Here is a 14,147-nt window from a genome sequence, read left to right as displayed (position 1 = left end):
CTTCTCTGCAGCCACTGAACACAGTTCTGATCTGTGCCCTTTGAAGCAAAGCACTGGGAGGTTTAAGGCAACCTTCTGTGCCCAGCAAACTGCACAGCTTGGAGACAGAGACTCTGAAAATGCAAAGCTGTGCACGTTTAGAGGGATCATTTCATTTCCTCTGACACTGTAATGGAGACTACAATTGTCAGTGCAACCATTAAGGAAAAAGCCTGGTGTCACTGTGGGATGTCCATTAAATTTAAAAAATTGCAATTAAAAAAACTAGACCCTCATAGCTGTCCATAGTTCATATAGTGCCAAAAAAACACTAGAAAGATCTAGAAAGATCTCCTGAAGAGGGTCACTAAATTATTGTGATTTTAACATATTAACTCTGTAGTTGCCCCATGAAGAAAAGTGACTTCAGAACATGGGAAAACACTAGAAGAGCCTTAAAAATATATTTCTTTACTGTTTTTCCTTTGGATTCATAAATAAATTAGGCTTTGGGGCTCAATCTGCATAAATAAGGTTCATACTCTTGCAACAAAAATGTGTAGGGTTGTTTCACTGCAAAGAGATCACTAGACCCATTGTTTTGGAAATTGCTAAGGCAAGGAAGATTTTGGGAGCTATCTTAATTACTACCACCTCTCCTTACGAAAAAGATTCCCCTCCAAGTGTAAAAGTGGATGGAAGGATTTTCTCTGCTGTAAATAATAATAAGAAAATACGTTGAGAATTGTTCCGTACCTTAAGTTCCATCTACAGATGTGAAACTTTGCAGTTTCTATCTCAGCTGAAGCAAACAGAGTATGTACTAACCAGTTACCTTTCATGCAGAAAATTTGGATATTGGGTATAAATTTTATAAATGGACAAGAAAACTGTGGAATGAGATGGGCATCTGGTCAAGTCTAAGACACTGAAGCCTCTTATGCCTTCTTGATGGTTTTTAAGGTCCTATGTATGGGAGAGAAATGAAAAATGGAGCTATCCATCTGTTTTCCTGATTCTTGGATAAGGTCTAGGCAAATCTGCTAGGGTGGAAAACAAGGACATACAGTGGTGATAAATCTGGGATGTATTTTAAGGACTGTGTACATAGGTAATGGTAATGTATTTAATTGTGCTTTAATGTGGCATACCACTACATTAGCCCACTTTCACTATCTCACACTCAGCTTCCCTCAAACAAATTGCACACGCACAAAAGGATTTCAAACAAGTAAATTGGACAAAAAGTCACATATTTGGAAAATAACTGTTGTTTAGGACCAGCATAAGATGATTTAACATTAACATGGCATTTTCTCAGTGCATAACCTGATTGCAGAACAGTGTAATGCCTTGCTTTTGCTGCAGCACTGGAATAAAAGGGAACATTTTCCACTGGAAAATTGGCCCAGTGCTACGTTTTGTCTATGTAAGATCATGCAGTGCTGGCATTTGAAATGGTGATAATTTTATGCCTTTAAAAAAATGAGTAATTGTACCACGGAGAACTTGATTTGGATAGATCCTCACACTCCATCTTCTGCTTGTTCTCATTGTTTTGTATATGATGGGGGGGCTTTGCATCCCCCAGTGACGCGTTTGCATGCGGAGCTGTGGATGTGTGTCTGCACTCCTATAAAACACAAGCAGTACAAAGGCATCTTAAAAATGTTATAGCTGCTTAAAACACAAACTAAGTTTTCCTCCCTTTCTGTCTTTCAGAGAGACTGCCACAGAGTTATCTGGAACATTACCAAGGTAAGCAAGTTGCTCTAAACTGCATCTGTGTGTCAGTGTCTGGAAGGTGCTGAAAGAAGCGCGACCTTTGGAGCCAGAACATGATCCTTGTCCTAGGGAAAACTGCTGGGATACTGAGAACTGGGGAGACCAGGAGAACGCTCCCTGCATGCCACAGACAGACAAATGGCACTGAAATGCTGGCACAGCCAAGCCCACACAGCTTAAAGCCACGGGTTGAAGTTGCTTTGAGGCTCAGCACAGTTGTGCACATGATGAGAAAAATCCCAGCTGTGGCTTCCTTCCAGCTGTGCAATTATACCCATGGCAGGTGGTTTGGCTTTTGCTTTACATTTCACCTGAGGGATGAGAGGAGAGAAACTTGGAGGTAGGAGGGGGAAAAAAAAAGCTGTGATCTTAAGGCATTTTCATTTGGAAAGCAGGAAAGCAGCTTAGACCAAAAATCTTCTAAGCTGAGGAATCTTTTTGTAAAATAATAGGACTAGACCAGACTCCCAGGCTTCGATAGAGGTTTTTGAAGAGAGACCTGTCTACATATTGTCAGAGGATGCAATAAAACGCTGTAATCATGCAGACAGAGAAAAGGGTGGAGAGAAGGGAAACAGAAAAAATCTGGTATGGTAATCTGTCACTTAGCAGCAATGTCTGGTGAGTTAAAAAAAGATGCTCTCAGTCCTCTTGAACCTTCTGCCACTGATTTTGCTCTTTGAGGTGCAGGGGGTTTTAGAGGGGTTATGGTTTTGGGTATCCTCTGATTAAAGCAGTGTCATATTCAAACAATATATAATGTAAAAAGAATATTTCAACAGGAAGGACAGTTTTCTTTAGGCATGGTAATACATGCAAGTTGCTTCCGAAACTAAGGCAGAGAAAAAATGTTCGCCGTTCTTCAGAGGGTATATTGGGAATATTAGTTGACTTTTTTATACTGATAAGCTGTAAAAACGTATTTTCACTATAGATGATGACTTCTCCCTGTGTACCCCTTTGTTCTGTGTGTGCAAATTTATGTGTTTTATATGACTTGGCCATTTAATAGATACATTTCTTTTTATGGCTTACTGTCACTTGGTCTCCGTGGTTGTGAAAGCAAATATGCTGGTGAAATTTTGACATGTGTTTGAAGAGCTGACCAGTGATCAGACCTGCCTAACACCAAGATTTTGTTCACCTTCCTTGCAAAATAATTGCATTTCTTCATACACACACACACCCACCACCACACACACACCCCACCAAAAAAAAAAAAAAAAAAAAATTGCGATTGAACAGAATAGCCACCTCGTTGGCCAGGAATCTCAATATTGATGTTTAGTTGTATCTTTTACTGGTTTAAGTGCTAAAATATTTCCAGTTTCACTGCATTTGGTGAGGTATTATAGGACTAATATACTGGAAACATGGAGTCCTTACACTGCAGAAATGAATTCCACTTCAAATTAAAGTTAAAATGAGACACGTAAGTGCTTGAATAAACACCCCGTTCCGTACTTGCCATTGATGATTGTCTAAATGTGCTTTTTGAATTATTACCACAAGGCTTTAATTTCAACTGCAGCAAGATGTCACAAATAAAATCAGATTATACCAGCAATGTGCACAAGGCATTGTAATTGTGTTATAAATATTAAACCAAATGATCTTGTCATGATTTAAAATAAATGTTTCCAGCTAGGAGCAGGTTGGCTTGTCCTCCAGCCTTCTCCAGGATTCACCTGTTCCTGAATTTGTTTAAGCAAACAGCTCCTTGGGGTTTTTAATCTTATGTTGTGATGTATTAATCTAATATTTTCTGTTCTTCTTTCAAACGTCAAGTGACTCGTTTTGCTATTATTAATTCATAACAGTGAAATAGTCTAATTTCCCCACATCTTCTTCCACCTTCACCCTGAAACCACTTTACAGCATATGAAGTTTTAGGTGTTGCACCTTGAAATGACAAATTAATGACCACTCTCCCATCACTGCTGGGATTCCCATCACTCTGTTATGTCCAGGGGGGGCAGAGCAAGTCCCCTGTCTCACTGGAAATCCAACTCTCCTTTGTCCAGGCAAACACAATGCCTTTTCCCAGAGCAGTGACGACTCTTGGATATATTTGTGGCCAGGAGTGATCAAATCATTTTCATGCACTTGCAAACCTGGTGAAAGGGTTTTCACTGCAAGTGTCGTAAGTGTGAACAGATGTGTCTGCACTTGGAATATTTTGTCTGGCTGTCGAGAAAGTTTAGGCAGAGCTGGCATTAATTATTTACTGTTGCTGTTGTCATTTAAAAAAAAAGTCTCAAAACCCCTTCTGATTTTTTCATAGTTCAATTAAAGAGGTGGAATTAGAGATTCACTCCCATAAAGCACAGAAGTACAGAAGTACAGCAAAATATATTTTGAATATTTTCTCATCTCATTAGTAACCAAGAGAGGTTACATATGTGCACTTTTTTTTAAAAAAAAAAAGGAAATATACCAAAGTGCCTTGGTAAATGTGGCTTTTTAATATATTCATTTTCCATTAAATACTGCTGATGGTTCTCTAATGATTATATTTAAGAGGAAGAAGAAATCACCCTTTTTCTTGCCACTGAAGTATGTGTATCATTGATAGGCAAAAATAGAAAAATGTGAGTTGGTGGACATCATTTAGTAGGAAAGATAATAGATTAACTTTGCCTGTAGAAAGATATAAAAACATTCAGTACAATTATATTGTGTCAGTTCCAATTTACCAGTTATTTCTGATGATTTCGGGAAGCTCAGGCTCGGGAATGAATTGAAAATTCAGACTTTAAATGCGATAAAAAAGCTTTACAATTTTTATATTAAACGACATTATTACAGCTATGAATGTATATTGTTTTTTCGAAGAAAGGCTTTATGTGAGCAACAGCACATCAAAGGAGAGATCTTCACAAGGAAAACTTTACAATAATATTAAGTTGTTCATTGCATGACCTATTTAGAGTACTCAGATACTTCTTGTTGTAGACTACATAATTAAATTTTAAATGGAACATGATAAAGAAATTATACTGGTGATCTCTAGAGATTTGAATACCCTATTTGGATCTTTACAAGAGTGTAGCGAAGGCATACTTTTAAAATTTAATAAAGGTCTGGCCTATTTTTTTTCCTTTTAGATGCTCTATAGCTGCTATGGCAGTTGTGTTTCAAACTGTGTTTGCTCTCAACATTTCATAGTGAGTACCTGCAATAATAGATAAAACTAAAAGTATTAGAAAAAATACAGTTTAACTTGACAAATTCACCATTAAAAAAATGGCAAATAATGAATGGAGATAAAGTTCTAAAATCTTGGGGAAGCTGAGCTTGTAACCAGCCTTTCCTGGAGCAGCTCTGAGCTCAGCAGTCGAGGGGAGCAGTGAATGAATGGAGTCCTGGAGCACAGTGTGAAGCCCTATGGGCATCAGGGAGATGATATTTGGAGCTTAAAGGAGAAAATACTCAGCTTCAATTTCAAAGGAATGATTTCAGTCTCTAGCCACTTCTGTTTGTTTCTGTGAAAGTTTCTTTATATTTAAAGAAGAACAAATATTTTAAATATAGACTAACCACATGGATTATTTATTTGCTTAATACTAGGTTAGTATTAACAGAAGGAAAATCTGGGCTACTTTTCCACTTTTATGTGCTGGCTCAATTTTTCATTTCACTCAAGGGGGGAGTAAAGTTTAAATGACCACTTCCTCCTCTAAGCTGTTAAAAAAGTGGGGGGGGGGAAGCAAGCTAATAGTTTACATATATATATTTTTTAATGGAAAATTTTGTAGAAATATCATTGAATCACTGCTTAAACCTTGAGCAAAACTCAGGGAATCATGTATTTTGAGGTGAAGGGCATCTTAAAATTGTAATTTAGAATTTTTTTTAGAACTGTGGGGGAAAATCTGCAGTTCATACATCAATGTTAAAACAAGCATATTCAAAAAGGAAATGTAAATCTTTAGCTTGTCCTGGAATTTTAGTCATCTACAAGCTTAATATATTTTAAACCTGTGGTCTGGAGCATGGTGCAAACTTTGGCCCTCTTGAGTTGGGATTTTATTCTCCACCATTCCATAAATTTCTTTGATAATGTCTCAGTTCCATTTACTGTAGAGACTTTTGTTCTCGGGTGTCTACAGCATTTTGAAAATAGAATTTAAGTACTGAAGTCACTTTGGTGCTTTTGAAAAATGTTAACCTGCAACTTCACCATTATTGAAATCTAATGCGACTAAGCTTTTATCTAAAGCAAAAAGAAGAATTGACAACCCACCATATGACAAGCAAAATGAAATCTCTTGATCACTATCTGTCAGCAGTCTTTCTAATACCATTGTGTTAGGGAATGATATGTCTTCCAAGAAGCTCAGTACACAAGGTTTTGAATCATTTCTGTCTTGACAGCCTAACACAAGTAACTACTTGTAAGTGCTTGGATGAATTATAAAAATCTATGTGGCTCTGTAGAGTGAGTTAATAAAACATCTATGAGCATTTTAATTACTGTGAAATGAAAAGGATTTTTTCCTGACAGTAATAGGGGCATGGTCCAAAGACCAACCTGACATCTCAGTTGCTGTCTTCACTGGGTTTGCACAGTGGGAGTTGGGATTGCCTTCTGTGTTTGCACTTTTGGTTCCCTCCCAGCTGAGATATTCTGGCAAGCAACTTCTCTCCCTGTGAGAACACCAGGTCATACCTTTCACCCCTCATGTTTTCATGTCCTCTCATGTCACCAGTGCTGCTTTGCCAGTTATGTCAGGCTTGAGCGCCCACCCGCCTACGCCAGGCATGTCTCTGCCAAACTACGACAGAATTTTCCATACCCTCACACAACATTTACTGAAGCTTTATTCTCCCTTAAATACTGCAGGTACTTGGCATACTCCATTTGTGATCCTCTCTTCTAGTGGAGAAGTTTAGCTTTCCACCTTCAAATAAATCCTTTCTTAAAACTCACTCTTGTTTTAGAGGCATATAAATAATTGGTCAAGAAAACATTGCTCATCCCGGATGGCAGGCAGTGCTAGCTGATAATATTAAAATATCCTGAATGTCAAACTATATGCAGAGCTAGTCTTTGGAAATGATATCATCTTCTATCTTTTCCGAAACTTCATCATTAAAAAGAAAAGAAAAAGATTCCAGCCCTCAATATTTAAATGTTCTCAAGTCAACTGTCTTAAAGAGCAGATTTTCCATAATTTGGATGCCTGCTATTTTCTAAAGAAAGTAGTTATTTTGAAATGAGACTTGAATTTAACTAATCACTCCCTAATTTGAAAAAGAAAAAAAAGAAAAAACAAAGTAAAAGAATCTGATGTTTGACCTTTCTCTTTGCCTCAGATGCTCATTTTGAAGCATTATTTCTTTCATCTAACCTTTGAGCTGCTTTTCTGTACTGGAAGCAGGACTGCCTATACCCCATTGTATCTGCTGTAGGGGAATGCCCTGATGGTGCTTGGTCTATAAAGCACTGGAATATAAATTACAGTATAAATTAAATTTGGATATAAATTTGGGATTCTAACAAGTTTGATGTTATTGTAAGCAAATCTGGAGGTTTTGAGGAAATAATACACGAGGTCTCTTCATTGTTCTGATTTTTATTTTTCCTAAATAAAGCTTCAGTAACCTTAAAAATGCAACATGGAGCTATTCCTTGTAGTAGCTGTCAGCATGTCTCTTTTTGTTGTTGTTTTACAGCCATTTTGAAATATGTTTTTTACAGCTAATGATAATCTTAAAACACACTTATGTGCAATCTGATCCCTTTCTAAAGAGATATTTTTAAAATCTTAAGAGGAGCCTAAGGAGCATAGAGGTGATTATCCATATGTGCTTACTGATGACTCGCATTCAAAAATTACGGAGATACCAATGGCAGGATTCATACTGCCTAAATTTAGCTATCACAAAAGTCCTCTTCGAAAGAGCCAGGGGAGGAATGGAAAGAAATAGGGGCCTCATCTCAGGACAAGGTGAATAACCTTGGGAATTGTTTTTCTTTCTCCATTGCCTGAAAATGGAGCCTGAGGGAATAGCACAGACTAAATGTTTCACCTGATGATAGCTTTAATTTAAGGTGAGCAGCCCGACTTTCATAAGTGTTAAAGTGCCAGGTGACGTAAGCTGATGCCTGCTGGAGTTTTGAGGACATTGGCATGCTTAACCTCAAAAAAACTTTCAATATTTCGTGCTCAAGCCCTAAATATAGATCCTGGGAAGGAGGGGGGAAAGTCAGACAGAAATCATTGTTGGACTTGATACAGCTCTGACCCAGAATGCAGGAACTCTTCTCACAGTGCAGAGCCCTCAGAAATCACAGCAGCCCTGAAATGGTTCATAATTATACATAGTCTTTGAATCTTAAAACTCAGTATAAGTAATTTTACTCGGGGTCCTGGTTTTGGAACCCACAACCATTTTTCCCCAGCAACTGTAGGCATCTCTCACAACCGTTAATGAATTTGACAGCAGATTTTTATCTTAAAAGTCTAGTTGAGCTTTTGTTTTTATTCCCTATTGTGAAGATCTAAAACTAGAGACATATTCCCTTCTCTCTCTTTTTTTTTTTTTCCTGTTATTCACCTTAACCAGACTTCCAAGCATCTTTTTAACTTGTTTTACAAAGCACTGCTAAACGTGCCCAATGAGGATAATGTGCAGTAGAAATGAAAGGACTTAGATCTCTTAATTTCCATTCCTGAAGGTGAATTCCAAGATCGCGATTATTTTTATTTATACAGTGCCTAAAGAGTACTAAATACTTTATGGAACAAATAGAAGACCTCTTGTAAAAAGCACGCATTCCTATAATCTAATTTTAGTCTCAAATCAGGCAGCATGAATGCTAAGCAGCGGGACTTGAAGAAACACAGAAGGTGTATGAGGGCCACACTAACAAGATTGAGCAGTTATTTAGGTTCATTATCTGTCCCACTTAATAGCACTGCAATATCTTGGTGGTTTAAGTTAAATTTACATTGGCCTGTGGAGAACATTTGACTGACACAAGAGTGGTATTTCTTGGGTTTGCTCAAAAAATGAGGCTTTGAAAAGGAGTTTGAATGAAGATAGAGAAAGGCACCATTGCAGGTGGATTTGAGATGCCATTCCAGTGCAAGAAGCAGCTAATGAAACCAACTTAAAATACTAAGCCTCTTCTCCCCTCCTCACTTCATTTCCCAACTCAGTCAAAATACTTGTGTTCCGAGTTAGTGCTTTGTATATATCCTTTGCTTAAGTGTGGCTTTCACCCTTAAAACTATCAGAAAAATGTTATTTAAAAAGTCAGTGCAAAGGACGAAACTTGTGGGAATAACTCCAGATGTAAATGTACATTTTGGGGGGAAAGAAAAGTATTCACACATCAGGTTCTGGAGAAGCAACACAGCAACTGAAGTGGAGATTTGTTAATATGGCAGAGAAGCTCTGTCTTTGCTGTAGCATGAACAAGACATGTGTCATATATTACATAATACAGAGTATTATGTCATATGTTTTATAAATAGTTAGGAGTGAATTGCTCACATACAGAATTTGTAGCACCATCCTTGCCATTGGTTCCAGAAAAGCAAGAAACATGGAAGGAGCAATGTCAGTAAACCCACACTGTGCTCCCTAAGACAGCAGAGACTCTGGTTTAATGCTCTCTTCAACATTCTCTGCCTTCTGAGCATTGCTTTTATTTATGAAATCACTGCTATTGTAACATTTACAAAAATTGCGACTATTTGAATGTTTCCAAAAGATTTGCTATAAACTAAAAGCAAATCTTAGACAATTCTCAGTAAATTATTGAAAGAGGTTTTAAAAAAAAATCCCTAACACATTCCCTGGTGTTCAAGGTTAACACTTTATACTTCATCTACATTATATTAAAAACATTTTTACTGGAGTCCATAAATGTTACACATTTTTAAAAGGCAACGAGCACAGTGGGACTAGAAATGTTGCATAAAGCCAGACACGAGACCTGCAAGCAGTAATTGCTGCCTGGCTTTTTTTTTTTTTTATTTTTTGAGGGTACTGGCTTGAGATTGCTTCTGTGAGGTGATGCCCATTTTTCTGGTTCTATCTTGCCACTGGAAGCAGGCAGCCCCTGAGGTTTTCCTGTGGTCAGCAGCAGAGTCTGAGCCCCGTGTTGGGAGCAGTGTCTCATCGCGGTAATTCTCTTACTGGCGGGGAGTTTTTGCCAGTTTGGAGCCACAGAGGACCTACCCCACTTTCCTGTGTCCATTCTCCCAGAGCATTTTGCAAGTTGTGCCCTGCACAGCACTTCTACAGCAGCAAAGTGCCGGCGTGGTGCTCCTCATCGCCGGGCTGTAATGGAAAATATTTTTCATCCAGACCCTTCGGAACTTTTAGAGCTCCTGCACCATTTTGTGCAGGGAACATTTAAGGCTCTGCAAAGCTGTGTTGTAAAGTGGGGGCAAATCATGGCTTTTTGCTGTAATCTAACCTTAATGAATGCCTATGGAGAAAGAAAGAGGGAAAACAAGACTAGGCTTTACCTGACACAGAAAAACAACCCTAAAAGCAGAGATCTTTCAGCCCTTTCTGTATATTTTGCTTCTGAACTTTTAGATACAAATGCCACAATGGCTCACATGCTTAATTTTGGAGAACAGTCCTGCTGATATCAAAGTGATTGCACAAGTCAGTGCAATTTTAGCATGAGTGTTGCTGCTTACTCATTGCTGTGAGATGAATATCCTCTGATTTGATCCCAGCGCTGCCACTAAGACTGTAGACAGCTTTACTTGATCAAGAAAGAAGAATAAACACATAGCAACTCAGTTTTGGTAGCATCCTCTTGAAACATGAACTGAGAATCATAAACTGGAAGCTTAAAAGAGGGCCCTAAATGGCCCCAATACTATTTAGAGGTTTGGTTTTGGCTAATTGAAAGTACTGGACAACTGCAGGTGCCACTGACTTTGGTTCAAAGGATAAATGTGCTTTTCTGAACCAGGCTATTAATTCAAGATCTTAAAAGGTGTCTGTGACATTTAGGCAACCTTCTGTGCTTGGAACCCAGGAGCCCATCTTTTAACTAGCTGTTTAAAATTTGGTTTATTTTTTAAGCTTTTCTGTTGAGGAATACAGATGCACCTGCACTGATGTGCTCATGGATGCCAAAGGAACTGTGGCTTGTTGCAGTTGCTGGCAGATTTCATTCCAGGATTGCATGGAGCAATAAGCAGAAGTTCCTGCAACTATAAAGTTTCATTTAACAAAAATGAAATATTATTATTCATGTCATGAGTAATTGAATCCCCAGATGTTCTCATTTTCTATCAATGGCTGGAGACAATATGACTCTAGATAGGCTGTGACAACATGAATTGATTTCTTTCTCTTTTTTCTTTCTTTTTTTCTTTTTTTTTTTTTTTTTTTTTTTTATTTCAAACCTGCAAAGTGACTGTGTTTTTGGTTTTTTTTTTAGCTGATTGCTTGGATCTGACATTACAGGCTGTGCAGCTGTAAAAAAGACCTCATTTTCATTGAGAATAAGTAAAATAAAATATTGCAGAAATAGCATTGCTTTTCCCTGGTCCTGCCCCTATTTATTTCTACACAGATAACGGGGATAGAGCAATTGAATTTGGAAAGAAGTCTGCAAGAAGAGACAGTTCCTGCTAACACTGAATATTCAGAATGTATAAAAAGTAATGATAAAAGTAATCAGGTTACTAAAAAGCCACCTGTTACTTTTTGTTTGTTTTTCTCTAAAGCATAGAGTTTACTTTTTTGTCTCTGAACTTATAGCAGAGATGGGAAGTCCAACTTCTCAGAAACCTTATTATGTGCAAGGTAGTAATTCCTTGTTAAAGTTAAGTAGGAAAAGAAGCCACACTCACTAACATCTCTAACACTGCTAAAGATGAATGCTTGCATGAAGGAACAAAGGTTGAAAAACTTTAAGTGCTTGTTAAGGCATGCACACACAGTGCATACAAGCAATAAGTCTGTTTTGCTGAACTGTGAAATTGTCCTGAGTAATTTCTCTAATAACAGAACAGATATTGCCCCTCTGACCCCAGAGGAGCTGTGGGCTCAGTGCTGAAGCCAATCCTGATATCAGCAGAAACTTGTGCAACCAAAGCACAGGCTGCAAGCTGAGCACTGGAAAATAAAAGAAACCTGATGGAGAACTTGTAAATGTTCTGGCTGATTTCAAAATTCAGAAAATTATTAATGATGATGGTACTTTATTTATATTTCCCCCCATGGCCTTTTCTTCAGATGAGCTGCACTATTGTGTCCAGAGCTGTGTTTGACAGCTGCCTCCTATTTCCAAAGACAGTATTCATTCCACTATGAATAGAATGTACAGTAGCAGAAACTTTTAATTGGCATTTCTTGTTAGCTTTCTCCTATAGAATTGATATGGTGCTGATGCTTTCCTTCTGTGTTATGGAGAATGCCTCTGGAAATAACAGTTCTGTAGCTGGAGCAGGAAAAAAAAAAAAAAACACAGAATCCCTTGGGATAATGCAGCACATGCAGAAATAGGAAAAGAAATCATATGAGAAAAACATTCTGTTAAAGCAGCAAGTTATGTCTTCTCTTTCAAAACTTGCAAGGTGAAAAGGAGCAATGTGGTTTAAAGGGGATATTGATTTGGTGGAGCTATGCATGAACTCGTGCCACAACCCCAGTACTTCTCCAGTCTCTGAACCTCTCAGAATTAATGCAGGGTTTTAGACTGATTGCTTGAAGTCTTTCTGTAAAAAAAAAAAAAAAAAAAAAGTCTGATGAATGGCAAGGACTTGAGGTGATTTAAAAAAAAATAAATTAAAAGTTTCTTTAAAGAACTGAGAAAACCTTTGTCAGATGTACTTCCTTGTAGTGCTGTATAGTTACAGCAAGGCAGCCAGAGACAATCTCATTTCTTCTGCCTTCCATTTTGCCTTGTGAGTGATTGACTTCCTTCAGCAGCTCCACCAGGTAATGTGACATAAATGGGAAAAAAATTCCCACCATGAATTCATCTTACTGTGCCAGGGACATAATAGACATTTTTAGTTATTCACCCATTTGAAAAGGAATTCAAAGCTCAGGCAGATGTTGAAAGTCTGGCATGCAAGTTTGGTTGTTGTTCTCTAGGAGGTTTTCAATTTTTTATCTGAAGTCTGTGATATTTTATTAGCTTGTGGTGTGCTGGGGGGCTTTGTTAATGGTTCTGGATAATAGAAAACATGGAGCAGGAGCTGTTTATCTTTACTGCAGTGTAAGAGATGTTGTTCAGCAGAAAGCCAGTGGTTTGTCTCTTCATCTGGAATCATCTGGCATCTGCAGTGTAAAACAGGCTGGCAAAGTTGAGAAAAGCAGTCATGGAAAGAAATATCTGAAGAAAATATTCTCAACCCCAGCCCAAACCTCTTTTCAGAAAATAAAGCAGTGCTTTCCATCCTTTCTGTGCTTTTATGGCTTTTATAACTCCTCCTATTCTACCTTTTCAAGAGATAAGAGTGTCTAGTTTTCTTCTGTCTTTCAGCTGTGATGCTTTCTTTGGATTAACTGAAAAACCAAAAAACATACTGTTTTCATAAATTTAGCTTTGTATTAATTTAATTCTGTAAGACAAAGCACAGATTTGAAGAATGGTGTCTAGAGTCCACAAAAACAATGAATAAGGAAATAAGGACTATCAATAAATAAGGAAAGGCCACAGATTCTCTCCCCCTGCCCCATATTGTGCAATCATCAAAGCTGGTCTCATCTGACCTTCTAGAGGCTTGTGGGATTTATGTTCTCTATAAATCTTATGGTGAAGCATCAAGTCTAAGATGAGAAAAATCACACTAATATGAGAAAAAGACACACAAGACAACACAAAAAGCCCAAAACCTCCATCAAACCCATCTCTGATAATATTTTGCTGTGTGAGAACATCTCAGAGTAACTAGAGAGAGTTGCACACGATTTTCCTCTGTCCAGTACTGCCTGTACAACACTCACCAGTGGGCTGCTACTCTCAGGCATCAATCCAGCAGTCATAATTTGCTTCTCACACCAGGTTTTTCAGACTTCATTACATGTAAAAATTCTCAAAATGTGCTTTCCTAAAAAAATCTGCGTCACCACCAGTCTCTTTTACCAATGTTTCCTGACTGAAAAAAATTTAAAAGAAAAGAAAAAAGGGCTTTTATCACACATCCCATATGTGCTTTATGGTGCTGAGACTTGATAACTGAGATATGATTTTATAATGAAAAATTCCCCGAGGAAGTATGCAGATGTACTGTGGAAAGATACTGACACTCTGTGCTTTATTTGTAGGAAAGGTATGAACACTTTCTCCTCTTCTTTTTAATGGCAAAGAATGTTAAAATAAAAAATAGACTTGTGTCTCTTGTGAAACTCCTGAGGATATGTCCAAGGTGGATGAACTATGTACA

At 37.8% G+C, this 14,147-nt stretch overlaps 1 protein-coding gene across 5 annotated transcripts in view; it reads left to right on the top strand.

The window, feature by feature from the left end:
- The window catches only part of CELF2 (CUGBP Elav-like family member 2), a 373,808-nt gene that overhangs the window by 66,711 nt on the left and 292,950 nt on the right, over positions 1-14,147 (top strand). For all 5 annotated transcript variants that reach the window (XM_056507927.1, XM_056507918.1, XM_056507892.1 and 2 more), the window contains exon 2: positions 1,702-1,737. In XM_056507927.1, the coding sequence (XP_056363902.1) occupies positions 1,702-1,737 (36 nt within the window). The remainder of the gene's footprint in view (positions 1-1,701; positions 1,738-14,147) is intronic.

This window comes from Oenanthe melanoleuca, chromosome 1A (genome assembly GCF_029582105.1).
Source record: "Oenanthe melanoleuca isolate GR-GAL-2019-014 chromosome 1A, OMel1.0, whole genome shotgun sequence".
NCBI classification, from domain to species: Eukaryota; Metazoa; Chordata; class Aves; order Passeriformes; family Muscicapidae; genus Oenanthe; species Oenanthe melanoleuca.
Note: the sequence above shows the minus strand (reverse complement) of the source record. Positions and strands in the feature narration are given on the sequence as shown.